Here is a 27,938-nt window from a genome sequence, read left to right on the forward strand (position 1 = left end):
GTTACGAGCCGGACGGCAGTTAGAGGATAGGGGGCACGTGTCGGGGCTGTGCCAGACGCTAAAGGAACTAGAAAAGTGGGGAAAAGCCCCCAACTTCAAAATGCAATCCCATATAAAATAAGTTCAAGAAAGAAAGCCTTTAAAAAAAATTTTAATACAAAAATACTCATATACAGTTGTTCAAACACAACGTGCCACTTTAAATGCTATTTTCCCCTGACTGGCAGTTCTCACGTCTACAGTTCAGTCTGTTACCCCCCAGAAGGAATTTCAAGTTTTTAAGTCTGTGCAGACCGGTGAGAGCGCAGAGTGTTCCTGAAAGGAGCCTGACCTCATCCTGTAGGAACCAGCGAACACCGACAGGCACACTTCAGTTCGTGTGTGATTTCTGACAGGGCATTTCACATCTCAACAGGGTACGGCGGACACCACGACACCCGTGACAGCAATTCACTCTAGTGACTAACGCCCAACACTGCTGTTCGGAGGATCAAGAAATTGGCAACAGTCATTTGTGTTAATTTTCATCAAACAGGCTTATCTGTAATTCCTGGAAATACGGTAGTTCTGGAAGGTGGGCACTGCACCCCCTGTGGTTTGTACATCAGGATCAGAACTTGAGAGGCATCTGAGGCGCGGACCTGAGCATGTGAGAGGCCCGGGAGGTGGGGTGTCGCATGCGGTTCTTCACGGGACAGGGCAGTCTCCCATGTGCTATGGGCGCCACACTCGATTCCCCATAGTGGTTGCATGTCATGAGTGCCAGGGTGGACACGTCCCTGGGCCCCACACCCAGAAACGTGCTGGCATGGACGGGCGCAACCTCACTTGCCAGGGCTGCGGTGCCGGCCATTCCTGATGCTGGGGAATCTAGAGATGGGGCAATTTTCATTTTGTTTCTGCTTCACGTTCATGACAAAGGACTGAAGGGGACACTCAGAAAGACCGACTCCCCCCAACTGAGCTCTCCCTCAGACTCAGTTGAGCGCATCAGCCCCCACAGGAAGCCTTGTGCTCAGATTCATAAACCAGTTTTCTAGAGATTTTCAAAGTTAGTGTTATTTGCTCATTAGTTCAACAGTTTTTGGAAAGAGGATAACCATATTTAAAATTTTTCCAGTATTTCCTTCAGAAAGATTGTAGAAGAATTTGAAAATATCAAAGTGACTCAAAAATCACAAGATTTTACTCCATCAAATACAAAAATAAGTTAATCTGCTTCCCAAAGTGCACTGCGAGCCCAGTCTGATGGTCTAACGCAGAAGCCCCTTCGCTAGTGGGAAACGACAAGTGAGGCATGTGACCTGCACCCTAGGCCCCAGGCTCTGAAGAGAGGCCCCCACAGCCTCAGGCCCTGGCCCAGAACCCGTGAGTGGAGGAGCACCTCTGGGCCTGTCACTGGAACCTTCCAAGTTGTTCTGGGAATAAGCATAAATCTATAATCAATCCAGTATTTTCTTAGGATGATTTGAGAAAAATTAGAGTTCTAAATGGAACCCCCACACACACATTAGTCCCCGTGTCTTACCAAAGCAAGTGCATTTCCAGAGGCCACCTGAGCCACATGCAGGAGTCAACTGATGACCAAGCTCCCATGTCTCCTGGGTCGCCGTGTATGGCTCCTTTCTCCAGGATGGCGGTAAGGAGAGGTGCCAAAGGGATGGCCACAGTTGGTAAAACTCTGCTCTTAGTGCTGGGGGGACCTGCAGACACCAGGGAGCCTCACCAGAAGCAGATTCTTCCCTGTGCTCAGAGCCTGGCAGAGAGCACCGCACCTAAGAGCTCGTGTCACAGAACCACGGAGAAGCAGTGAACAGGGATCTGGGTCCAAGGACATCCCACAACTGTGCAAGGCAGAGACGACAAAAGGAAGGAGCAGGAGACCTCAGGAGTGGTTTTCAGGAAGGGCTATGTGCATGTCTCTGCAGGATACATGTCCTCCTTAGGTTATCTTAAGAAGAAAGAGCCAGAAAAAGCATCTGCTGCTGAATATTCCCTTCCCTCCCATTGCAAGCAGTGCACAGAGACTGCAGGCCCCCATCCTCAGGGTGCTCTGGACTCCCCACAGTCAAGAGGAACTTCAAAAGAAAAGCCAACTTGTATTCCCAGCAGCTTCTCACTTTTCGGGGCTGGGCCTTCTACTGAGTGAGAGTTAGTGGCCATCTCCCGGGGGAACTTGGGGCAGATGCCCGCCTGCTGCTGTGCTGGCCATGCAGGCCCGGAGCCCCGGCGCAAGCGTTTTTCCACAGTGTCCTGGCTGAGCACGTTTCCCATGAACAGACCCACAAGTGTGACTCAACGGCAGTAACTAGCTCTAAACCCTGGGTCTCTCCTCAGACCCTGAAAGAACATTGTTTCGGAAATGCATTGTCTCCCGTGTGCACTGGGTCCCCGGGGTGGGGAGCACCTGCCCTGCTCTCAACAGTCACCTGCGGTGCCACAGGGCGGAACAGGGCTCCTACAGAGCCATCTCCACGAACTCCTCACTTTACACAAACTCACCACGGGGCTACACCCCTACTGAGTGGTGTGGCTTTTGCTGGGACAACTCGGGGCCGCACCAGTAAATACACATTTCAGTCGGTGGTAATTTGTGAAACAAGTTTAGCAAAAATATATTGAGAATAAAAGCCAGAAACTGGTAAAGAAAAGCCAAATGAAAAAAATATACAAAGTCTTCCCCTAAACGTTGGTAAGAACCGAGTATGTTTAGGAGACAGGCCTGGTCGGGAGAGGCCGGGCGGCACAGACCCCACACTCAGTCCAGATGTGCATCGGAATGAACTACAGGGGCACCTGACACACACACTATGTCACTATCACCGCTCATGGGGCCGGCTTCTCACTAGGATGGAAAAGAAGCATTTTGAGGAAAAATTTCACATTAGTATATAAAAAAAAAAATCATACAGCTGTTTCATAAGAGCAAAATAATGATCAAAGTCATGGTTTCCAGGGAATCCAGGGTCTGAGTCCTCGCCCAGGCCCCACCCTGGTCTCTCCTGAGTGATGAAGACAGGTAAGCAGGCCAAGTAACATTGTTAAGATCAAAGAGATAATAGTGATCCTTTAGAAAAATACTACTCTCTACATTTCGGGTGAGATAAAAACATTTCATATGCCAATTAATTTTCAATTATAACTTTAACCTACAAAAATAGAGTGGGAGGAGACCTTGACATTCTCAGAAATTCAAGTGTAGCTGTAATGCTGTGTAGTAAGGCTTGTTTGTCCAGGAACCTTCTGAACCTCGCGGCTCAGATGGGTCATCAGTGCAGACGCAGCGGGCGCTGCTGAGGATGGCTCAGTGGTGGACAGGCGCTCCCCCCCCCCAGGAGGCCTACGCGGCTGATGTAGCGGCTTCGAGCTGGGTCCTCTGGGCCAGTCCCCGGTGTGGCCCTCTAGCCCTGGATCTGGCCAAGCCGCCGCCTGGCGCTATTTGCCTTCTGTGACCCTCCGCCAGCACCTCCTTTTCTTCCTTTTCCCCTTGGACTTGGTGGGCTCTGGAAAGGGTTTCTCAGTCTTGACACTTCGAGCCGACTCTGCCCCCAAGTCATGCTCACAGCAGCACGACCGCCCATCCTGGGTGGAGCTGAAGGCCGTCCCCTCCTGGTGTTCCTTGCAAAACGAATTGGGGCAAAAGTGGCAAAACAAAGTGGAAGGTTTGCCACACACATCACAATGATGCCAAGGACATTCCCACTTTCCTGCAATGAAACACAACAAATTAGCAGAAGCGACGGAACCCTAACAACGTCTAACATCTTCATGGTTGGAAACCAATTTTAAAACTGTCTGGTGAGACAGACACAGACTAAGACAAGACACTGCTTCCTACGGAGCTGTGAAAATGTAAAGCGAAAGGAAGGTGGGCACTCCCAGGCCTGGCAGGCAGGCCTGACAGGGGGCACCCGCATCCCCGAATCCCAGGCCGCCGCTCTGCACACATGTAGCCAGCTTCTGTGACCTGGACCCATGATCCTTCTGGCACTCGTGTGTAGGGGTCACTATCCCACCTCCAGCAAATAGGTTTCTCTCCCATTTGCCTATGAAATCATGCTTTTCTTTTTTTTCTTTTAATTTTTTTTTAAAGATTTTATTTGCGAGAGAGAAAGAGCATGAGAAGGGAGAGGGTCAGAGGGAGAAGCAGACTCCCTGCTGAGCGGGACCCCGGGATCATGACCTGAGCCGAAGGCAGTTGCTCAACCAACTGAGCCACCCAGGCAACCCCATGCTTTTCTTTTATACTTAAACATGTTGGACTTTTCCTTTTATAACTTCAGTTTTTCTGGCTAAGAGCCTGTTTTTCTTCTAAGATCCCAGTGAATATTTTCACACAGGCACCTGTAATCTCTCTGAAACGAGGCTGAAAGTACAAGGCAGAGGCCGCTGCTTGACCCTCCTGGCCCATCCCCTCCTCCCACGCCACCAGCTCCGGCGTGGCCTCTGCGCTGGGCAGCTGCAAACCTGGGCTGGGCCTCATGACCTGAGTCACCAATGAATCAGTGACCGGGAGAGGAGAGCCGTGTACAGGGACCCCCGAAGGCCACCAGGGGACCCGCTCACCCACCGAAGGGCCGCTTGCCCAGGCCCAGGCACGACAGATGGTAGGCCTTAGTGCAGGACTTGCGGTCACACAGCACCAGCTGGCCACCATCCCCACAGCGGAAACACTCGTCCTCGGATTCCTTCTTCCCTTCACCTCTGGTTCTCCGCCTCCTAGTTCTTTTCTTGGTCTTTTTGCCCTTTTCCTCTGAAGAGAGGGATGTTGATGTCTAGAAAAAGAAAGTGCAGTTTCCTTGAAAGAACTGCATGGACGGAGCCAGAATGAACTGCAAAGTGCAGGAGTGGACGTGCAGGGGCTCCAGAGGCCTTTGGAGACGCTCTCACACCAAAAGGACAGAAAATGGGGACAGGACACATACCCGGGAAGGCCACCCATCTCGCTAAATGGAAATACAGTTGAGCACAGAAAGTAAAAGCAGCTTTGCCGAAAGTGTCCCACTGCATTGCCGAAAGTGTCCCACTGCAGTACCTCATAGCGGCCATCCCGACCTGCTCCTGCCCCGATGGGGTGCATCCTTGGCTCTTTCTAGTAGTAACTGCATTATGAGTAAGAGGAAATCATTCCCCGGTTGAAGCAGCAGACACTGACACAGACGCCCAGCTCAGGGCCCCATGCCTGCGGTCACCAATACCTTAGGGGCCAGGTGCTGTGTGGCACGACGAGGCAGGGAATCGTGACCTTTCCTGGAATCTCAGAATGGGACCTTACTTGTACCTAAGTTAGGGTGAGGTCACACTGGGGTAGGGGGTCCCAAGAGGAAGCAGAAGAGACCCAGAACAGGGAGCAGGCCCCATGAAGAACACAGCAAAGGTGAGGAATGACAAGGGCTGCTGGAAACCACCAGAAGCTGGGAGAGCACTGGGAGGGAGTGCACACTCTGGTTTCAAGTTTCTGGCCTCGAGCAGATCCATTCACACCCCAGCCTGTGGGACTTTCCAGCTCTGGCACACTCCCCTGGTAGGCCCTTGGCCTCCCTGCAGCCCGCGGCCACTTGTGCCCGTACCCTGTGGGGACCCCCTCCCACCTGTCAGAGCAACAAGTCAACTCAGAAGAAGCCACTTTTCACTAAGAGGGATGTGCTCAGACGTCAGAAATGCTGATGTCTGCTGGGGACGATGGGAGCCATGCCTTTACCTTTGGTCTGTCCCCGAGGAACCCGCTGCAGTTGGAGGCTCCACACCGACAGACTGTTTTCTCGTTACCCAAACAATCCAGGTTGTAGTTGAAGGTCAGCTCTGTCCCTAGGTGGCAAGAGACACACAGCACTGAGCTCTTTGTCAAGGCGAAAGCCTCTGCCAGGTCCACAGAACACACTCCCGTGCCCTCACAGCTCTCCATGTTTGCTCGGTGAGACAGACGCTAGGAACAAAGCCACCTGCAGAGCCCCCACCACCCCAACCCCCGGCGAGTCTCAGGGCTGCTCCGGGACTGCCTCGCCCTGGCCACGACGTACCTGCCGGAATGTCACACACCGCGAACAGGCCCACACGAGTGTCACCGTTCACTGTCCACTTGAGGGTCTCGCAGTTGGGCTGGCAGCTGTGGTTCATAAACCGGGAATAGTTTCCTTTGGGGCCAGCGTCAATAATGCGGTCCTGTAAGGTACGACTGGAGAGTCAACAGCACTAGAACACACAGGCACATGGCGCTCAGCCATCATGGCCTCATTTGAAGGCAACTTTCACTGTTTTAACCCCTGCTGGATAGCAATGTTGTCCTGGAAACCGTGGTCTCCCATGTCCACTCGGACAGGACACCCCCAAACCAGTCCTGTTTCTCTCACTCAGAGGGGGCAGGTCAGGACCACATGGAGAGGACCAAGCCCCAGTGAGTGCTGGCTCCCCAGTACCACCCATCACATGACAGAGGAGGAGCCGGGAGACACGTGAAGGTCAACACCCACAGACAACGGAAACACATTCACTGACAATAAAAAGAGGAGCCCACCTTGCTCTGCAGGGAGCCTGCTTCTCCCTCTGCCTCTGCCTGCCATTCTGTCTGCCTGTGCTCGCTCTCTCTCTCTCTCTCTCTCTCATAAACAAATAAAATCTTAAAAAAAAAAAAAAAAAGAAAAGAAAAGAAAAAGAGGAGCCCAGTTCCAAAATGGACAAAGGATATGAACAAGCAATGCCCCAAGATCAAACCCAGACGGGCGCAATCTAGAAAGGTGTCCACTTCCTTAAGCAGCTGACGGAAGAGCAAACTCCACCAACACCTGATCTCAAGCCGCGAAAGGACCCTTGGCCAAGACACAGGGCCCAGCCCCAGGCCGACAGGGACAGTTTGGAGAAAGCAAGCCAACAAAAGTGAAGACACTGTGGCCCTGCCCTGGTGCCAAACCCGCCAGTGTCCCCATGCCCCTGAGTACAAGGATGTGTTCATCACCAGCAACGAGGAGAGTGGAGCCTAACAGTCATCGGCCGGCTGCACAAGGTGTCCCCAGGCCACGGGGGCAGTCGAGGTAAGAAATGTCTCACCGGGCAGGAGAGCACTTAAAATTAGGCACATCAAATATGACGGTCATGACACAAAGTGCAAAGTTGTGTCTGAACAGGGCACCCAAACGTGTATACACACACACACACACACACACACATCCGTAGGCCCAGGAGCCCTGTGCTGGGTCCCCCTGCCCAGTGACGCTGCCCCACAGGGTCCCCCTTGTCCAGGCCAGGCTGGCTCTGACACCTCCCGCCTCAGCTACACCCATGCCATGTGGGCTTGCTGTGCGGCTTGCTCTTTCCCACTGCATAAGGGACCTAGCTCACTGCTGCATCCCATTACCCACCACAGCCCCCCAGGATGACACTGGCAACTACATTCTCACCACCTTTACTGGCGATCCTCCAAACCCTTTCCAGAACACAGTCTGCGATGCCAGCCAGCAGCAGGGCAGCCCTGTCCCCAAGGTCCTCTCCAGAGCAACAGGCCCCAGGGGATCCCATGGGCACTTCAGCACCAGCTGAGGGCACGTCCTAGGTGTGTGTGGGTACCTGGGGACGGCACACCATGTCTTCGCTCTGTTCTGTGCCTATGTACCCTGCATACCAGACCGTTGGTAACCACATGTCATAGTCTTTCTCCTAGGACAACACTCGATTTTTAACTTCATAGAAACTTCTCTGAGAACTTCCCCAGTTTTATACAGCTCTTTTGTTAATCTTTTGTTTTAGGCACTCAGGGTTTCTGACGTTGATTTTAAAACTGTGAATATGTGCATTCCCAGTATTTGTGGGTGTGGGGTGGGGGGGGACCAGACACCAATGTGCATAGCCTCCCAGCACCCCCTCTAGGAACCGCAGCGGCAGCAAGCGTCTGGTCTCTCTCCTGAGCCTCACTCAGGTCTTCATCAAGCAAGAGGAAGAGGCCTTCTTGTCTGTCTCCTGAGCTGTCGTCAGGAGCAGGTCAACATTTTCTCAATTCCTTGGCACCCATTGAGCGACTTACCAGAGGCTTGTCTTCCTCTCGTCAGTCCTGGGCTGGGCCCATCAGGCGCCCGATGGGTGCGCCGCACCTGGTGTGCGGTCCCATGGTCCCCATCATGGTCACACGCAGGCCTGCTCTGCTAGGTTGGGGAATCTAGCTTTGTGTGGGAGGGGGGGTTTTGAAAAGTACGGGCCACCACCCATGTGTTTGTAAAAAGTGACTCATGAGCTCTACTGTTTGCTCAACTCTGAAGCTCTGCTTTGACTTGCACTCCCTCATTACCCATGCTGTGCTTGCTGCTCCTTTGAGGCAGAGCTTATCTATCTGTCCAGAGCCCTCTCTCTGGCCCAGGAGACAGACACACAGCCAGCCAGCTTCCCCAGTCTCTGCCAGCCTCCCATATTGTGGCTGCAGGAAAGCTGCAGCTGGGCGTCCCAGATGCGCTCAGAGGCCTTCCCCCAAACCCCAGGATGCGGCGGGCGAGAGTCGTCCCTTGTCTGAGGGTGCCCTCACCTGGCACCTCTGCCCACAGTTTTATGTTCAACTTTTCAGAGTCTCCTCGTTCCTTACGAAAAGCAGAGGGCTTAGCTTTGCTTGGAATGATACACCGGGGCACAATTCTAACCCATCAATAGGCTCTGTTTACAGAGGTTTTCAGGCTCTCACCCTGAAGTAATGGGGTTTTAACTCTCATGTTATGTTGAGAACTTTGTTTTTCTGGCCACGCTTTATAAACACCCTGGCATTTATATCCATGTGTGGCACCCTTCATCTACTCCGTTACCTGTGGCATCCACGGGGCCACCACTATGGCCAGCGGGCACAGAGCTGGTCCCTCCCCTCTTCTTCCAGCTTCAGTGCCATCACCTTACCGCTCGACCACCTTCATTATTAGATAAGCTTCAACTGCCATCACCTGAGTCATCAGCTCGAACCCCAGGCCATCAGAGTTCATGACCTTGGCCGCCCTTGCTTGTCCCGTCTTTGTTCCCATCAGGAATGACATTCTAGACACCCTTGGCTCCTTGTCCTCACACCGTCCCTTGACTAGAGCTTCCCCACACCTTGGCGAGCCACCTGGAGCTCCTCCTCGGCAGTGTCCTCCTGAGGGCCAGTTCCTGGGTGTCTTCCGCTCAGGCACTGCTCACAAAGGCGCTGCTGGGCTGGCGGGTCGGGTCTGTCTGTCCTCAGTTCTGCTCAAGATGTTCTCCGCAAATACTTTCTGTTGTTGCCTTGGGAGTGAGCAGCCACTGTGTCCTCTCAGAACCCTATGTGTGCTCTTTTATGATTCTTATAATGTTGCTGTACTGTGGATCTCCTTCTCTCTCATACATTTTTTCCATTGAATTGCTTTTATGATCTCTCCAAGCCCGCCCCCACTGCCACCTCCCTGGGCCCTCCTGCACTCCTACAACCGTGCCCAGTCAGGAGGCCCCCTCCCCTGCCACAGCAGGAGAGGCTTAAGGAGGTGGCATGGCCTTCGTCACCAGGCATGGCCCATGCATCTGCTCTGTCCAAAAACAGTCTCTCCAGAGTCTCTTATCTGACAGAAGTGTACCAAGAGCAGCCTTCTCTCTCTCTGGGCTAGCGACTGCCGAGTTTTTTCTTTCCTAGTACTCTTACGACTTTTCTGGATCTTTTCTTTTCTTTTACTTTACATTTTTACTTATTTTAGAGAGAGCGAGTACATAAGTGGGAGGGGCAGAGGAAGAGAGGGAAGCTCCAGTAGACTCCCAACTGTGCACGAAGTCCGACACAGGGCTCCATCTCATGACTGTGAAGTCACGACCTGAGCCAAAATCAAGAGTTGAACGTTCAACTGACTGAGCCACCCAGGTGCCCCTTTTAAAAGAAATACTTGAAGTAATCTCTATCCCCCAACATGGGGCTTGAACTCACAACCCAGAGATTAAGAGCCTCATCTTCTTCCAACTGAGCCAGCCAGGTGCCTCTCTGGTTCTTTTTTTTTTTTTTTTTTAAGATTTTATTTATTTATTTGACAGAGAGAGAGAGATCACAAGTAGGCAGAGCAGCAGGCAGAGAGAGGAGGGGGAAGCAAGCTCTCCGCTGAGCAGAGAGCCCGATGCAGGGCTCGATCCCTGGACCCTGAGATCATGACCTGGGCTGAAGGCAGAGGCTTAACCCACTGAGCCACCCAGGTGCCCTGGTTCATTTTATTATACAAGTCACAGAGCTTCAAATTAACTCCTGTATTTTAGCAATTTAAATCTTACTCTTATAAATTAAGCCATTTACATTTATTACTATCATCGCCATACATGTACTTTTGTCTCATCCATGCTAATTACTCTCTTTCCTCTTTTTCCCCTTCCCTCCACCTACTTTTCTACTCATCAATGACATGGAAGTCACACTTTGTTTGTATTCATTTAGTAACTTCCTATGTACTTTTAACATGTACACTTATTCACCAAAGTACAAGGTTATGAAGTTCAGTTTTCTTCTTTCCGAAGTATGGCCATTGGCAAGCTAACTGCTCCCAGCTTTGTCAGTGGGGCCAACTGAGGATCAAGGGTTACTGCCCTTGATACTATAAAGTGTCTTCTGGCTGCTGTCACATTTGGGACGACTCCATCTTTTTTTTTTTTTTTTTAAAGAGAACAAGCAGGTGCATGTGGGAGCAGAGGGAAGGGTGGAGGGAGAGGGAGAGACTCTCAGGCAGGCTCCATGTCCAGCGTGGAACCCAACACAGAGCTCACGACCCTGACCCTGAGATCATGACCTGGGCCAAAATCCAGAGTCAGACGCTCAAGTGATGAGCCCCCCAGACACCACAGGGATGGCTGCCCCGTGGAACGTGCTCTCCTTCCCTCTGGGGCTTTCTATCTTTACCATCCTTGCTACCCTACAGGTTTGGGTTTTTGTTTTTGTTTTTGTTTTAACTAACTTATCAGGCATAGATTTATTTTTATTCATTCTGTTCGAAATTTGGTCAGTTCCATCAGCTTCCAGAAAATCCTTTCCTCGTGTGACCATCCCCCCACTCCAGTCTCTGCTTCTGGAGCATCCACTGAACATTGCTATTTTCCACATTTCCTGGCTGCTCTGACAAAGCTTTCACCTTTCATCCTCCTGCACTGGGGTCCACAGCCTCTCTGGTGCTCCAGCCACCTCCTGGCTTCATTCCCACGGCTTGTGTCTATGTTCACGTCTGCGTCCTGCTGTTCTCTCATGATGCCCACACCTCTTCAATGGCTTCCAACACTCCTAACACTTCCTTTGTATTTTCTTTCAGATGGAAATCCTACTCCTTCCAGTTCTCACCCAAAGCTAAGACTTTCTGAAGGTCTGCTTAGGGAGACCTTACTCCACTGTGCTCTGCAAACACTTAGGTATGGCTTGTCTGTGTTGTTTTTATAGCAAGGACACGAGGTATGAATGGTTTAAGTGTCTCTCATGTGTCACAGGTTTTACCTTTGCTCCAGTCAGGCATCCTCAGTGAATTATCATTTCAGAGACCAATTGTGTCAAATGGTCAACTTGGCATTTCTTACAACACACAAGTAGTTTAAATTTAGACTCCACAACATGGTAAGACACAGGCCTAGGGGTTGAGTTTCTAATAAAATGACCTCCCTAGCCACTCCCAAAGGGCGGGGGACAGCAGGGGGAAGCAACTGTGGGCCCCCCTCCCCTGGGACTACAGCCCTCTGCGAGGTCCACACAGGCACCTTGGCTCCAGCTGCAGGCTCTGGCGGTGGTCTCCAGACAAGGGTTCAAATTTGAGCCACTGCATGTTCCATGTCTCATAGCCCCCAGGATGCTGCGTGTGTGGACCCTTGCCTCCACAGATCCGGCTCTGGCAGGGCCAAACTCTGCCCCGACCTGCCGTCCTGCACAAGTGGGAGAGCATCAAGGGGGCTGGACAGATGGTCTTCCTTCATCAATGGCTGGTTATTCTTGGTTTTCTGTTCATCTACTGAACTCCTGTTTGCCAGCCTCTGGGGTCTGTAGACCAGCCTTCTAGAGAAGCCTCGTGGATAGAAATGCGGGGCTCCTGACAGGCCCAAGAGAGGAAAAGCGGCCTCCCCTCTAGTCCAGGGCCCTCATCTTTCTAACAATTCTTTTAAGAAATTTCAAACCTACAGGAAAAAAAATGGAATACTACCACAGTGACCACGAGGATACCCTTCACTTAGACACACTGACTACAGATCTATCCCTACGTTTGCTCTGTCATCTGTTACACAGATTTGTGGGTGCTTACACTGACGTACATGTTCACTCACACTCCTTCCCTCTGCAAGTTACCAATCTCAGACGCTTGAAACCGAAACACATCAGCGCAATTTTCTCACAAGGAGCCTGTCCAGGCCTCACCACCAGCCCGAGAAATGTGACATCAGGAGCAACAGCATGTCCACAGCAGGGTTTCCCCTTCTCCACGACAGCCTGTCCGATGCCCCAGCCCCAAGATTTAGGGTCTCGGCAGCATGCACATTCCTTATTGCAGGGTCTTGGCCCCATGACTGGTCAAGTTGCAGCGAATGACCAGAACGCAGTGCTCCTGGGGCCACAGCCTCCCTGGGGCCAACCCTGTGAGGTCTCTGGGGCCACCCAAATTACAACAGGCTTCTCTCCAGACCTCAGCATATTGTTTTTTTTTCCTTCCATGAGTTATTCAAACCATTTGGTGTGTGATCATTTTCTACCTTGTTTCAAGTATTCTTAAAAAATAGCTGCGACTTCCTGCTAGATTATGAGATTAAGGACAAGCAGCAGCAGTAAAATGCATTGTGTCTGCCTTCCCCTCAACCAACATTCAGGCACCAAGCAGACTGCCCCGGGGTCAGACCAGCCTGCTGAGTCACTACCCTGGAAAGGGCCTGTCCCCATTGGGTGCCAGCTGCCAACCTGCACTTTGTCTCACTCACCCCCACTCAGGAAAAAGCCATCTCACCCATCCTCCCTCTAGCACACGTGTGTTCCAGACTGTTTTTGCACATCTGGGCTTTAGACAAGCAACCAACAACCAGGAAGCCGCACCATGCAACTGAGAACATAGTAACTCTCCTAATCTGGGCTTTTCTCCTCTGTCCACTGACACTCCGCTGACTGTTCAGCACTCTTCATGTACCCGTGGGGCATATGAGGCTCCCAGGGCGCACTCACGCAGCCAGCCAGCTCCAGCCTTCAGGCTGCCAGAAGACACTGTGCGCTTCAGGAGAAAATGTGCATACACTGGACAAAAGCAACACACGGACAAAATGATATTGTCACCACAAGACAAGGTCGGCCATGAGAGGCGCCAGCGCCAGGAACTGTGTTCAGCACACTTCAACGCAAGCTGTGAAGGTCCGGGCAGCACTACCTTGTCTATGGTGAGCATGTAGAAGTGGGTGATGTCGTTCTCGTGTGCGTATTTGATTCTTGCCATGCATTCCTCCTCGTCAATCAGCTCGCCAACATACTCGTTCACAAATTCTCCCTGGAAACCAGAAGAGCGTGATGATGATGAAGAACAGATGAGCCAGATCTCAGTTGCAGAGAGCAGGAGCCCACCGCCAAAGCAACACGCGCCCTCGCTCTGTCAGGGGCAGGCCCTCTCAAAGTCCCAGGTAACCTGAGCCAACGCAAGTGACTTCATACATGTTGTATACAGGCGGTCAAAAAAGAATCCATCCAAGCACCCCTCCCAAAGCAGCAACACCCTAACTTTTGCTTCTTGCAGTGACCTGCCTCTGGGGACACTAGAGTGGGACCCCGAGCTTCCACAGAACTTCGAGCTGCAGTTCCTCCTCTGCCCCGGCAGAATCCACACAACCGGAGTCGAAGAAATGGCTACCACGGCAGGCAGGAGAACAAGACCGCAGGGATTCTGCATGTTTCAAAGCAGGCTTTTTTGCTCAGGATCAGGCTGAGACCAGACCTCGGGCCTGAGGCTGCTGCCCCCAGGCCACAGCCTGGCTCAGCTAGACAGAAGCACAACAAGCAACTCAGTTGTCCCCTACCTAATGCACGCACCTGGTCACACGGTCTGAGGACAGAGGCAGGCGGACTGTACGTGGCCTCTGGCACTGACGGCCTGGCCCTGCACTGTCCCAGACAGCACAGCCTCCTCCCACCCATTCACTCAGTGACCCTGAGTGTCCTGTCCACTTATCCAGCGAAGGGCTCCTTCCCAATCTTTCATATCCTAAAGCACCCACCAAAATGCCAACAGGAGATGCTGTAAGGGGATTTATGACTTTTACTTGGATAGGCAGCTTTCATGTAACATTTTACAATACTGAATTATAGTAACTCAAAACCTTTTTAAAAATATTCCTTCATGAGTACAAAAGCACAATAAGCAAATCCAAGTTTAAGCCACCAAATGAACCCGAATTTCTTCAAGGCAAGGGAAAGGGACATGACACTTACCTTTCTAATGTCCCGCTTGGCGACCAGGCCCCACCCTTTGCCGTCTGTTTTGATGATCTTGGTCTCAGGATACTGGCGCTTGCTGAAACACTGGTTCTGGCAGTACTCGCCTGCAGGACACACCTGCGGGTGGCACTCGAACATCAGCATCCTGTTCAAACACTCGGAGTCAAAGCCACAGGGATTCTCATCTGTGGGCTTACAGTTGCACTTCGGGATTTCAGAAATATCAGCAGTATAGATCTGGACTTTCCCATAAGGCTTATTCACCTGTAGGGGAGAAAATTGGCATCTTATGAGCCAATATATGAAAGAACAAGCATCTGACGCCCCGGCCTACTCCTGTCCCCACCTGCCGAGCCTCCCAAAGGTCTGAGCTTCCAAGGCCCAGCAGGGATGGCAGGGGTCACATCCCGTCTCCCACAGGTGCAGCTTGCAGCACAGGCCAACCTCTGATGTGGGACCTCTAGGAGGTGGACTGGATGCAGCCCTCCTCCCACCCCCACAATTCCACATTCCTCCTCTGCCAGAGAGAGCAGACACTTCTGTAGCCAGGCTGCCACAAGGAAGGACAAGCAGGGCACCTGGCCTTCCAGCAGCCTGAACCCGAGGACCTGCAGGCTGGGGACTGAGCACGAGGACACCGTCTCTGGCTTCGTGAACTCGCAGCTTGTCGTGATGGGACAAGAACAACCCAACAAAAACCACAAAGAGAAGTGAAGAGAATCTAAAGCAGAAGCTAACAGTTCCAGGGGAAACGTAGTAGACCCCTCGCTGCTGTGGGGTGACAATGGCACACCACCAAGGAGCAAGCTGGAAACACACCTCAGAACCTACAAGTCCCACAGGGTGCCTGGGCAGCTTTGGTGCTCGAGCCTCTGACTCTGGATAATGGCTCAGGTCACAGTCTTGGGGACTGTGGGACCAAGCCCCACATTGGGCTCTGTGCGAGAGTCTCCTTCTCCCTCTCTCCAATCCCCTGCTTACACATGCGAGCACACTCTGTCTTGCCCTCTCTCAAATGAATAAATCTTAAATTTAAAAACAGTATCTAAAAGTCCCAAGCTCTCTGACCCAGTAACTCTGTTTCTACGAATTTGCCAGAGAAAATACTAAGCACAGATCACTACAGAGAATGCTTCCTTTCCACACACAGGAACTGTGGGCCCTGGGCAGCCAGCAGGCAGCCAGCACACACGCTGCAGGAGGGTGGCAGGGTACAGTGGCACTGGCTCGCCAAGCGCTAAGGAGGAGCACCCTGATTTCTTCCAGAGCCCAGGCTCCCTGCACTCAACACAGGGACCACCTTCAGAAGCACCCCCAACATCCTTCCTTGACGTCCATACCCTCTGAGATCAGAAAGTCATGTTGTCTCCAGGGCTCGAGGTGACTGAGCCCCATCTCAGTTGAGCACTGGCCCAGGCTGACCATCTCTCATCTGAGCTTGTCCCCAACACCTGGTGATGACATGCTCCCAGAGGTCGACCTGCCCTCAGCCCCTCCTGCTCCAGGCAGCCTGGCCGGGACTGGCCCTTGCTGGCTATCAGATTGAGACTCATACAAAGGCAAAAGTGAAACTTCCCACACAAAGACCCCAGTCCCCCCAACCCTGCACCCAGTCACCCTCCCATGAAAGGACACACACTCAGCAATGACAGCATCTGCTCCTGCCTGTGACTCCTCTGGCAGCCATCCAGGCCAGGGCCACAGATGCCTGCCCGAGGTGACCCCCTTAGCCACCACAGCCAGAGGACCGAGACTGACACCTGACAGGCACCCGAAGGCCCCTTAGTGACACCTGAGCCATCTGCACGTTACCTTGATGTGCTTGTACGGTGGGGGCTTGCGCTCATTCTCCTGCGTCTCTCTGGCTTCCCTTTGAAGTTTGATTTCACGAAAACGAGCTTCAGCTTCCTGCAGTGCTGAAGAGCCAATGAGACGCAAGTATGAGTGAGAGATTTCGTGAGTCAGTTCATCCCTTTACCCTTCCAGCTCTGCATCCCAACGGCTGACTGTGGGCCCCCACCACCCTGCCAGGCGCAGTGTCCAGCATGCACGGGACTGTGGGCTATGGCAGACTGGGGCTGGCACTGCCAAAGCTGCAGATGCTGTCGGGTAAAGGGCGTTCAGAGCATGTCCGGCCCAAGAGCCCTGGGTGGTACTATTTTGTGCCACCTGGCCACAAGGCAGGCTCTAGGGCAGGCTTCTCTGGGCTGCTCCATTTCCCCACCCTCCACTGGGATCTGATGCACCAAGACATCAATCCTGGGAACTCACTGTTCGAAGACAGAAAATGAAAACGGAATGTTGCTCCTCTCAAGGAGCACACATGCTCAGAGGAGTGAGTGCCAGGCTCAGGGAGCACAGAGGAAACGAACCACTGAGGTTTGCCTGGAGATCGCCGTGTGTGCTGCGGCCACCCCAACCCGCAGGACCCCAGCATCAAGTCAGGAGATGGTGAGACCCTGACTTCACCACTCGCCAGCTGCCTCTAACACTGGCCACATTGATCTGCTTCTCAATTTCAACATCTCTCGTTTCATGGCGACTATGGATACACTTGCCATGCCTCCCCCTGTCCCCCGTTTGTCAGCAGACCTCTATGTGCCCATGGCGTGTGAGAATCTGCAGGCGAGGAGATGGCCCCTATTGCCAGGGCAGCCCACTGAGCCTCCCACGTGTGATCGGCCGGGACAGGCCTGCTTTCCCTGGACCAGCCATGCGTGCAAGCTGAGTCTGTCTTCTGTCTCACTCGCTTCAGTCAAGTGGTCTCATTCCCATCCCGTCTGTCACCTGAATGACACTCTGCTCTTGTCCCTGTCCCCCACTTTGGCTATGGAATCAGAGGGTGGGCACCTGTCCACTTGCCCACACCTGGCCCTTCAGGGGCACCCAGTCTAGACGGCAGCCAAGTGTCCTCCACATTTCCATCTTATGCAAAGGCAAGCTATAAGAAATCTCTGTAAATCATTACTAAAACTAACTTCTTAATAGTAGCTCCAACGTATTTTAGTAAAATTAATCACTAAGCAATGTCATAATAAAAGTTACTGAACAGCGTATTTTACCTTTGCCTCAACAAATCAGTCTGCAAACCTACTCTTTTCTAACTTAAAGTACAGCTAGAATGCTTAGCCCAGTGTTTTCTATAGAAACCAAACTTTCCAAGAGCAGAAATCAGGATTAGCAAAAGGTACCCCAGAGTATGGTTTCACTGCATCTGGAAATGTCCGTACCGTTTTTGAAGACTCTTCCGATCCCTCTGACCCCCTGGTAGCGGCTGCCCCGGTCCCCCTCCATGTACGGGAACACTCGCGCCTGATGCGTCCAGTAATAATCTTTAGACCCAAAGAAAAACACAGGGAATTCTCCAATCTCGTGCTTCAGTTTCTGAATATTTGGGGGGACATTTTTGGGATGGCAAACTTCTGCCGGCCACCATCTATTATAAATATTAAAAAGAGGATTCACAGACTCTTCAGACAGAGTGACAATCATTCGGTGCTTTCAGTCCTGCAAAGTGAAAAGAACACAGGTGAACGAGGAGGCGGGCAAGCACGGGGCTCTACTTCTCGCACCTGTAGTTGCCGAGCTTCACCCAGATGATGTCCTGGAAATGCAGCTTCTTCCCGGCCCGGCAGTCGTTGCAGAACCAGCTGCCATCAGGCATGTCGATGTTCAGGCAGTCGGGGTGGAAGGCAGCCGGGCAGGACTCACAACACAGGAGGCTTCCCCCTGCAAGGCAGGGAGAGCTGGCTCAGACCGCCCCCACCCATCCACGGCAGCTCCACGCCTCATGCTAAGAGCAGCGTCATGGCAGCTGGCTGGCTACAAACTCAAAATCACATTTGAGGGGTGCCTGGCTGGCTCAGTAGGTTAAGTCTCTGACTCTAGATTTCGGCTCAACTCGGGATCCCAGGGTCCTGGGGTCAAGCCCCAGGTCAGGCTCCCTGCTCAAGTTGGGAGGGGGTCTGCTTGAGATTCCCCCGCCCCTCCCCCCACACATACATGCATGCACTCTCTTTCTAGTAAATGTTTTTTTTTAAAGCACGTTTTATTACCACCACGAATAACGTCCCCTCAGTCTGTGCACTGGTCACAGTTAATTCAGAAACATCACAGTGTATGAGTGCACATGACAGAGACGTCACAAATGGTAACCCACAGAGGTAGAGGAGCGCTGAAGCCCCCCTCCACACGCAGTCCCCCAGGATTGGCTGCAGGAGCCGTGTGCTGAGCAGCCAGCCACGAGAAGCACCTTTGGCATCCACGCTGAGCCCACAAAGCAAGGCTGCCAGCCGCCGGCAGCATGGCCCTCACCTTTGGAGCACACAAAACACCAGCTCACGTTGACATGAGCGTGATGCCTCTTCCCCTTGCGAGCCGTGAAGTGGCCCGTGCAGATGATGCTGTTGGAAGCGATCACCGAGCAGCCAGCTGCCAGGCAAGCGTCCCCTCCGTGATAGGCGACTGGGCAGCGCACACACCGCATCATTTTCCCTGAAGGCAGACACACGCACTGAAGACGTAGCCATGAACAGAGCCCCTTGAAATGACCACGCCCCGACAGGTTAACAAAATTAATGCTGAAATAAACTTGAAATATTTAACGAAAAAAATAACTCGGATGGCGTGCCTGGGGGTCTCAGTCGGTGAAGCATCTGCCTTGGGCTTAGGTCATGATCCCGGGGTCCTGGGATCGAGCCCTGCATCGGGTTCCCTGCTCAGTGGGGAGCCTGCTTCTCCCTCTGCCTCTGCCACTCCCCCCGTTTGTGTGCTCACACGTGCTCTCTCTCAAAAAAGATAATTAAAAAAATAAAATAACCAGGATGGGAAGAATATCTAATACGTGTCATGAAAACACATTTCTTCATGGCAAAGATGCATCAAAATGATGTTTAAGGAAACAGCCAAGCACTTAAAAGGCCATATTCTGAAATCAGGTCTTAACTAAGGATTCATGAAGCTGGGCGCTGCTGGCACATGGGTCCATAGGCAGCTACCTCGTGCGCTGTGGCAAGTACAGCAGCATCTGGCTTCCGCCCACCAGATGCCCCAGATGCTCCCAAACGTCCCTCAAGGGCCAAGTCAGCCTGGCCCAAGACCCAGGGGATCAGGAAGTATAGGTAAGCTGCAGCCCTCAATCCTACACTCTAATGAAATGAAGCAGACACAACTTGATTTTAAAATTTTTTCTTAGGGATGCCTGGGGGGCTCAGTCAGTGAAGTATCTGCCTTCGGCTCAGGTCGTGATCCCAGGGTCCTGGGATGGAGTCCCGCATCAGGCTCCCAGCTCAGCTGGGGGAGTCTGTTTCTCCCTCTGCCCCTTCCCTATTCGTGCTCTCTCTCAAATAAGTAAATACAATCTTTAAAAAAGTTAAATAATTTTCTTACATATGAAAGAGCACTAAAACCAGAACAAATACAGTCTATCAAAATGGTTGAAAAAGGTCTCTCCCTCCTAAAATTAAGAATCTTTAAGATAACATTTAGGGCAAGAAGAAGGGAAAATGCAGGGCAAGGCAGAGACAGAAAGACAACTGCACCAGCCACCAGGCCCACCCCTCACCCCTGTGAGCACCCTGAGCCCACCCCCACACTGTGGGGTGCACCTGTACCTTTTGATGGTCTCGGGTTGGAAGGGTTAGAAGCGTGGCAGCTCACACAGCTGTGCAGGGGGCAGCGGAAGCCTCGGCTCTCAAACACGGTTAAAGGGTACTTCTTCACACAAGCTTCATGGTAAAACTTCCCACACTGCGATACGACACAGCGCTTCACATCTGTCTTGCTCTCCTTACACACAAAACATGAGTGAATCCCTAACAAACGGTTAAAGAAAGGGGCAGAGAAAGAGATGCAAAGAACAAGAATTAAATAGTCGTTCCTAAGCCACTCAACTCCAGCAGCTCTGTCAGCAGAAGCCCGTGCTGCCAAGGCCTCTGGCTCTCTTTCTGACCTTGCTGACTAGTCCAAGCATGCTTCAAAAAAGTCCAGCCATCAAGGATTACCTTGCTGTGAACTGGGCTCCAGCTTCCCCTGGAGGACAAGAAAGTGTGAGGAGGAGGGAGCCTAGGTAGGGACTCCCACTTGAATTAGCCAGAAGCTTGAAAGGAGGCACTCCTCTGAAGAAAGGCTGTTACTCTCCTTTCTGAGAGCAGCTCACCAAGTATAGTGAAGAATCACTTAGACTCACAGGCTGGCAGAGGCCTCCAAAAGCGGGGTACTGTTGTATCTGACAGCCTTGGAGGAACTCTCTGGAGAGTCTAGGTGTCTTCCTAACCAGGGACATGCTCCCACGAGAGCCAGGAGACCCTCAAGTCTGGCCACAGATAGAGGGGGCTACATCAGAGTGGCCTGTTTTCCCAGCAGCCCCCAGACTGTGCTGCTGAGGCCCGATGGCTGCTCAGGCAAGAGCCTGGAGCTATTCTTTCTGTTGAAACTGAAGCTCAGGTTCATGCTGTGTCTCTAAAGCAGCCCGTGTTCTGTGACTGACCGGGTTACCTGTACAAGGAACGCTGGCCCTCTGGTACCATGGCACCCCACGCCAGCCACCTCACAGACTAGCAGGCTTAGGCCAGCCCGTGGGAAGGACAGGGACAGCACAGAGACCAGCAGGGAGGCAGCTGTCCCCCACCAGGCTCTCAGGTCCCACATCAGGACGCACCTTGGGGGGTGGCCCAATGCACTGTGCCCAAGAGCCTCGGAGGAAGACTCCACGGCCGGGAGGGGACGTTCCCAGAACTGCCTGTCATGGGAAGTACAGTTTAAAGGCTACAACAGAACTTGCCTGAAGCACATTCACTGCAAGTGAACCTCCCTTCTGGCCTCCGGGAGAGTCCAAGGCAGGCGAGGTGGAAGGCTCCACAGCAGGGCCCTTCACAGAGCACAAGGCTGCCCGTCTTCTCACACAGCTGTGGGGCAGAAAGGGGACAGCAGTAAGGCCATGCCTGGCACCCAAACCCTGTAGGATACACTCGAGAGGTTTAGAATCAGACGTGAGAATCAAGAAAACTCCCACACATTTCCATCACCATAAACCAAACTCCTCCAGGGGCTTCCCCACAGCCTCCATCTCACAGAGCAGTAAGTGACCTGGCCTGTGTCACCACAGAACACGGACCAGGCCCTGGCCGAGGTGCTGGGGCGGTGACACCCCCAACTTCACACATTTCAAAAAGCACACACGTACAGATGTGTGTCTGTTACACAGGTCGGCTGTTAACTCAGTGACAGAAGCACAGAGCCTACGTGTAGATGCAGGACACTCCCAGGGGCACTTAATCTGGGACTCTGCTGGCAACCGCATGACTTCAAAACCAAAGTCAGTGTCATGCTGGGTGGGGCTCGAGGAAGAGTGAAGGTGTGACCTGGGACCAAGTCAAGGGACAAATCAAAAGACCGCCTTCCCCTCACCTGACACACGTACTCCTTTTTGGCGGTTACTCCTCGCTCAGACTTCTTGGATGAGACGGACACTTCGGTCTGAGTTTCATCTGCGCTCTCGTACGGGGACTCCAAGGGCTCGTCTCCTGGGCCGTCGGAGACCTGGAGATGAAGGAGGTGGACGACAGTTCACTAGTCACGGAGAGCGGCGGCGGCGGCAGCACATGGCCCGCCCACATCACCTCAAACAGGCCTTCTTGGCACCCGTCCCCAGCTGCCAGGTACTTGTTGCAAATGTAGTGTCAGCTGTTGCTTGTGATGGCAAAACCTGGCCACTGAACTGTATAGAAATTCAGAAATGGACTTTACCCTCCTCGACACTTAGTTAAATTTCTGTAGAAGAGGCACAAAATTTCACTTGTCTCTGCGTTCCACAGGAAGGAACTCTGACGAAAACCCAATGTGCTCCAGTGGGTGACCTAAGGTGGGCTATGGAACTGAGAATCTTGACATTTCTTACCCAACCTCTCAAGTTCCAACCAGTTTGAAATAAGAGAAACAGATTATGACCTAATGAGTGTTTTAAAGGATCAAAGTGCAGCATCAAAGTGTAAGCCTTTGTGCTATCATCTTGTGGTCTCACTGCCACTGTGGTGGAGGCCATTCTGGAAGCATATCAGGGCACCAGAGTGCTGACCCAAGGTCAGCGCTCCAGAACACGCATAACTAACAACCGACTGTCCTGCTCTCGCACCCGCCCCCCCATTGCCTATTCTCCCCAGAGGGTTCCGAGTGGGAAAAGGCAAGGTAAAACCTGCCGACTCTGTTAATAGGTGAGTTTAAGAGAAAGGCCCAGGAGAAAAATGTGGAATCTTTGAGCAAACCAAAGGACCATCCCCCCGGTTGTGTTTCACCCATCTCCTTCATCATCAGAAATCACCCAGCCCAGGCTAACTCTCTCCCTCTTCAGGGCACACATTTTGCCCGCATTTGAGCAGCAATAATAAATCTCCACATAGAAATCAATAAATCTTTAGTAAGAAAATTTTCTCATTACCATATTCAAATTAAAAAAAAACACCTAAAAACACATTAAGTGTTTGTTTGATGTTAGGTAAATGAATGTTGAAAACTGAATTTTTCAACACAACAAAAGTATAAACTACGTTTCCTATACACCTTGATAATCACAACAAGTAATCATATTATAGGCCTGTTGTTTGCCAGTGAACACAAAACTAGAAACTAAAGCTGGGCCACATTAAAACAAAAGAAAACAGAACAAACCCCACCAGCCAATCCACCCAGTTCTGTCGTCTTATCAATGAACATTGCCCAGAGTTAGCTCCCTGACGTGAGGGGAGCAGGAGAAGGAAAACACCCAGTCAGCACGGATTTAGAGCCGGTATGAACCGGCAGATGTGTGCGGGTCGTGCTGGCTCTGACCGGCGTCTGCAGCCGGGCCCCCTGGTGCATCAGCCCACTGGCCTCGCTGCTCTCCTGACACATCCCTTAACAACACAATCTTTGGAGAAAGTAGGCTCTCAACCTTCATTTCCTCACCTTTTCCAGGAAGATGGAAATAGCGGTGTGAACATACACTACATTACAGGGATCCTCGCACAGCAAGGTACCCTCCAGGCTGGCCAGAGGGAGCCCCTCCTATGGGCTCACCCCCTACTTCTTTAACATTTAACATTCAGAAAGAAGGTAACTTGGAAAAAAACTGCATTCAAACCCCAATTCTTATTAACATGTCCCTCAGATTCGGAGTCACAGATGGGCAGGGGACAGGAGTGCTGAGCGCTCTGAGGCAAGATGCCGCTGGGCACTGGGGTGGGGCTGGGGGCATCAGGAAGAGCAGCCATGCTTCCTGGCCCAGCCCCACTCAAAGAGCAGGCCAAGGCTAACCCGTCTGACGGAGGAACCGAGAGAAAGAGCCTTCAACATGGGCTCAGGGGAGAGAGCCCCGGTTCCCTACCCACCAACCCATGTTCTTCCCTCAATGTGGCTGGAACAAATTGAAAGCTTTAAAAGAAAAAAAGAAAAAAAAAAAAAAAAGAAAAACTGCATGGAGAGAAAGACAGAAAACACAGACCAGTCCTGGGTCAAAGAAAGGAACAGCACCTTTTATTTAAGATTTACAGAAAAAGTTAGCACGTTTCCACTTGGAGATATTTCCTAAATTAACAAAGTCTGTTTTGAGGAAATCAACACTGAATACATATTTTGAATGGAAATATAAATGTTAAAGACACACATGAGGCTTGTTTCCTGCTTGGGGTCTAAGATACACATACAGAATACAGACCTTACAATATTACAGTCCATGACACAGGTTGCGGCAGATCGCGACTTTCGCCCCGCCCAACCCCTTCCCAGCGACCGGACAGACAACTAGCACACAGTCGGAGGGATCCAACGGCTCTGCGCTCAGCACACCACCCGCAAGAGGAGCAAAGTGCGCAGGGCACCACACCGGCGCGCCTCACTCCAGCTGCAGGCTCCACGTGCACCAGGTGACAGTACTTACTCGGAGATGCCGTTTGTGAAAGCGACACATTCACCCGAATGGTCCCAACACAGTCCCAACTCTCAGTCTACGACATCTACGGTCTATTCCATATCCAGTAGGATGCATTTGGAAAAAGAACAATGGAGTAACTGAACGGACACAGACTCTGTCAAGAACTTTCCCGGCGCTTCCCGAATCCACCAAAGCCACGCTGGCAGCACAGATCTCCAAGCAGCTTAGTTCCTGACTTTTCAAAGTTTTCTTGAGTCTGAAAATACTTCCTCTCCTCCCCACTTAATATGTGATAGTATCCAATTGCCTATTTGCCTTACAAATACATTACTTTATGGGCAGGGACTGCTGTCTCCTTAACATGTATCACAGGGAGTTTTCAAGATGATATTAATGAACATAAGGTAACCTAGTGAACACATTTGAACCAACTTCTAGCAACAATATAGCCATTTAGGGTGACTTATGTGGATCCCAGTCCTCTCTGCTGTGATGGGAAAGGGGCCCTAAGCCTCGGACAGTGGTATACACAGTGATTGTAAAAAAATTTTTTGACAAAACAAATCCCTTCACAAGTTGAATACCACATCATTTTTGAAATACAATTACAGACCTTGAACAATAAATATTTCTATAAACCAACATTATTTTCATGTTTAAGTTACGCTTTTGTCAAGGAAGAAATAACTATAAGCACTTTCACACAGTATTTTGGATTTACACATGATCGATATCCTGCGCCCAACAGATTTAAGAAGCTTAAAATCAAGACTAACCTCAGACAGGTCCTCCAAGTTAACATCACAGTGAAATATTGAGTGGAATTAAAATAATTTTTTAAATCAGTCATTCATCACCTAAAACACTACAGTTCAGAATAACGTTTATTAGAGCGACCCTTCTAGATGACATCAACTACAACCATCCTAGCTGCCCCTAAATTCTAGGGCTAGGTCTGTGTCATTGAACACACAGACCTCCAACTCACACACCGTCTTTGTGCTTCACCATCTAACCTGGGTGCTTCTGTGTTGTCCGATAGCCCCAGAAGGTGCCCGTGAGAGCCAAGTGGCTGGCCACAGCCGCAGCATCAGGCCATGTGGCTGCTGCTCCAGATTCAAGGCTGGCCCTGATCATGGGTAAAATGAGTCTCTGAAATATCCTATCAACCCAACTTTGCCCCGGCTATGTCCCTCAGCAGTGGCCATCCCATAGAGAGTGGGCTGGGGAGGGGCCTGGGCTGGCCTGCTCCAAGCAACAAGTTGTGCCCTCCCTGTGGCCAGGTGAAAACAGGAATGAAGCCCCTGCCTCACAGCTGAGCAAACCCCAACCCCGCACCCCTGCTGGGCTGGGCCACCCCACCCCTACACTTCGGTCATTCCTTAAAGGTATAACATGCCTGAATGGTTAGCACGCTTTAACATCGATATCAAAGAGTTTTATGCCAAAACTCAACAGCTACATGTAGGCCAGAAAAAGTTATAAAGTCGACTTAATATGTTAGTCACAAAGGTCTCTGACATGACGACGAGGGCTGTCAGGTTCTTAAACTGACATTGTAGGACACTGGCCCTTGCTGGTGAAAATGTCTGGAAGGGAGTACGCCCCTCCCCCAGGCAGTATAAGGAGAATGATGAGTATAGTACACACCACCTTCTACCTGCTGAGGATGGCTGATCATCCATCAGTGGCAAGTAGATTAGTGGTAATTTCTAATTCTAGGTAAAACAGCAAAAACTGTACTTAAAGGGATCAAAATCGAGGTCACTGACCAAAAATTCCAAAATGCATAGAAGTCAGTATATTTCTTAAAAAGGAAAAGAAGAGAAAAAGGGAAAAAGAACCTTTAAGAGTCAATAAGAAGCCAGTAACAGATTGGGGAGCATTTTGTGAAATCTTTTCTAACCAGATTCAATTCTTTTAGCAAAAGAGTCTCACTCAGATTCATATTCTGCAAGATAAACAGCAGGCTTCAGCAATCACTCTCTGTTTAGAGATTTTCGAAACCGGAGAGGACGGTATGGACTGTAAAAAGCCTGTAGAACTACAGCCTGGCACCAAGTATGAAGAGCCCTCTCCAGGTCACACACAGGTCTACCTGGACCAGAACCACCTTCAAAATGAGTTAATCATCTAAAGGGCTAGACATGATGGAGAAACATTAGGTCAGAAATCAAGCGAGAAAGGAATCCAGTCCACTGGCCAAAGCACAGGTGTCTGCCCTTTCAGACAGGAGCCCAGCCTCCTCACCAACTCGGCCCCACACGGGGCCGCTAAATTACCAAGGACACCCTTGCCGAGCCTCCCCTTTCTGCCAGGCTAAGTCAATGGAGGACTTCACAGAAGTGTGCTCCCACTATTACTGAAATGACGCACAGAATCACAGCTCGCCGTTGGCCACAGCAGGGCCCCACATCCACTCACGTCAGGCTTTGGCCAAGAACCCTCTTTGAGGGCATTTCTTTATCACTTTAATTTTACACCCATTCGTGGGTGCATTTTTGGTTTTGGGAACTAGAAGATGCTAATTTACAATCTTACTTTCATTCCTTTTTGGGGACACTACTAAGACTGACCTTCGGTGGTATTCAAGTCACTGCCCCTGGGCAAATGCTGGCCCCACTCTGCCCTCAACTCTGGCCAAAGAGATCCCTCAGAACGCTGCCCTTGCTGCTAAGTCGGTTCAGGTTCCGCATAGTCTCCTGCATCCTCTCCTCTAGTGCAAGCAAGCAGGTAACATCCCCAACAAAAGAAACCTCCTGAAATGGCCACCACCCTTATCACCACTCCTCAAACCTAGACACCTCATTTTAAACCTTTCTGTGCTTCTGCATGAATTTCCAGAGAAACACTTGGGCTCAGACCCATCTAGAGCTGGGGTAGCCTCACAGAGAACACCAATGGAGCAGGATGACCTTTCCTGGAGGAGGTGAGACAGACGAGACCCCTCCGCACACACCGCACACACCCATGGCCTTAGTTCATGAAACTGCGCTTCCGTGCCATGAGAATTGGCCTCGATTTCTTGGTGGTTTTAGGAGCAACCTCTTAAAAAACACGGGTTATTTTCAGTTGGGAGACAGAGATAGAACAGATACATTGTATAAAGAGAATACTGATGCTAGTACACCTAGATTCAACACCATCAGAGACAGACATTTAACTTCTGTACCAACTCCAAAGAAAGGCCCCACAGGGGACACAGAAGCCCACAGCAGGTGGGTAAACAGCACGGGACCCCGACTGCTAATAGGTGCACTTAATGTGCCCCCAACACAGTGGGGAATTTTCAGTTTTAGAACAGTTGAAATGTAGACTGTTGTATACTCGGACAAGTTTTCACCCCCTTGTGAATGCCTGGTGTTTTATACTAGAGAGTTCCTTCTTGTACCTATCTCCCCTCACCAGACACAAATGTGGTGTATGGCAGACGGTTTGCAGCACGTAAATGGAACCGCTACAGTGGTTCTATGTCTAAGCGAAAGTCACCTCTACAATAGGCGGTTCAAAGGACAAGACTAGAATGCATCAGTGTTATTCTGACCTCCCTAGGAAATGAGGGAATTCATGTTAAATTAGTAGCATAATGAATTTTTGTGCTCTTGGCAGACAAAACTTGTCACTAAGCTCTTTCCAAACAGGAGCCCTTTC

The 27,938-nt window shown here is 51.2% G+C and overlaps 1 protein-coding gene and 1 non-coding gene across 5 annotated transcripts in view; both read right to left on the reverse strand.

Moving 5' to 3' along the window:
• Nucleotides 1-2,587: 2,587 nt before the first annotated feature.
• The window catches only part of NSD2 (nuclear receptor binding SET domain protein 2), a 92,870-nt gene continuing 67,519 nt past the window's right edge, over nt 2,588-27,938 (reverse strand). For 3 of the 4 annotated variants that reach the window (XM_032856345.1, XM_032856352.1, XM_032856369.1), the window contains 13 exons: nt 21,791-21,922; nt 21,165-21,288; nt 19,996-20,196; nt 18,698-18,877; nt 17,956-18,112; nt 17,614-17,819; nt 16,196-16,299; nt 14,378-14,647; nt 13,326-13,442; nt 6,021-6,162; nt 5,702-5,808; nt 4,571-4,775; nt 2,588-3,707 (listed from right to left, as the gene is read on the reverse strand). In XM_032856345.1, the coding sequence (XP_032712236.1) occupies nt 3,436-3,707; nt 4,571-4,775; nt 5,702-5,808; nt 6,021-6,162; nt 13,326-13,442; nt 14,378-14,647; nt 16,196-16,299; nt 17,614-17,819; nt 17,956-18,112; nt 18,698-18,877; nt 19,996-20,196; nt 21,165-21,288; nt 21,791-21,922 (2,217 nt within the window). In that variant the 3' untranslated portion in view covers nt 2,588-3,435. The remainder of the gene's footprint in view (nt 3,708-4,570; nt 4,776-5,701; nt 5,809-6,020; nt 6,163-13,325; nt 13,443-14,377; nt 14,648-16,195; nt 16,300-17,613; nt 17,820-17,955; nt 18,113-18,697; nt 18,878-19,995; nt 20,197-21,164; nt 21,289-21,790; nt 21,923-27,938) is intronic. The other variant, XM_032856361.1, reaches the window with a different exon arrangement.
• Nucleotides 6,278-6,402, reverse strand: LOC116871893. The gene has a single exon (XR_004383554.1).

Source organism: Lontra canadensis, unplaced genomic scaffold, assembly GCF_010015895.1.
Source record: "Lontra canadensis isolate GAN:19392208 unplaced genomic scaffold, GSC_riverotter_1.0 scaffold1, whole genome shotgun sequence".
NCBI lineage: Eukaryota > Metazoa > Chordata > Mammalia > Carnivora > Mustelidae > Lontra > Lontra canadensis.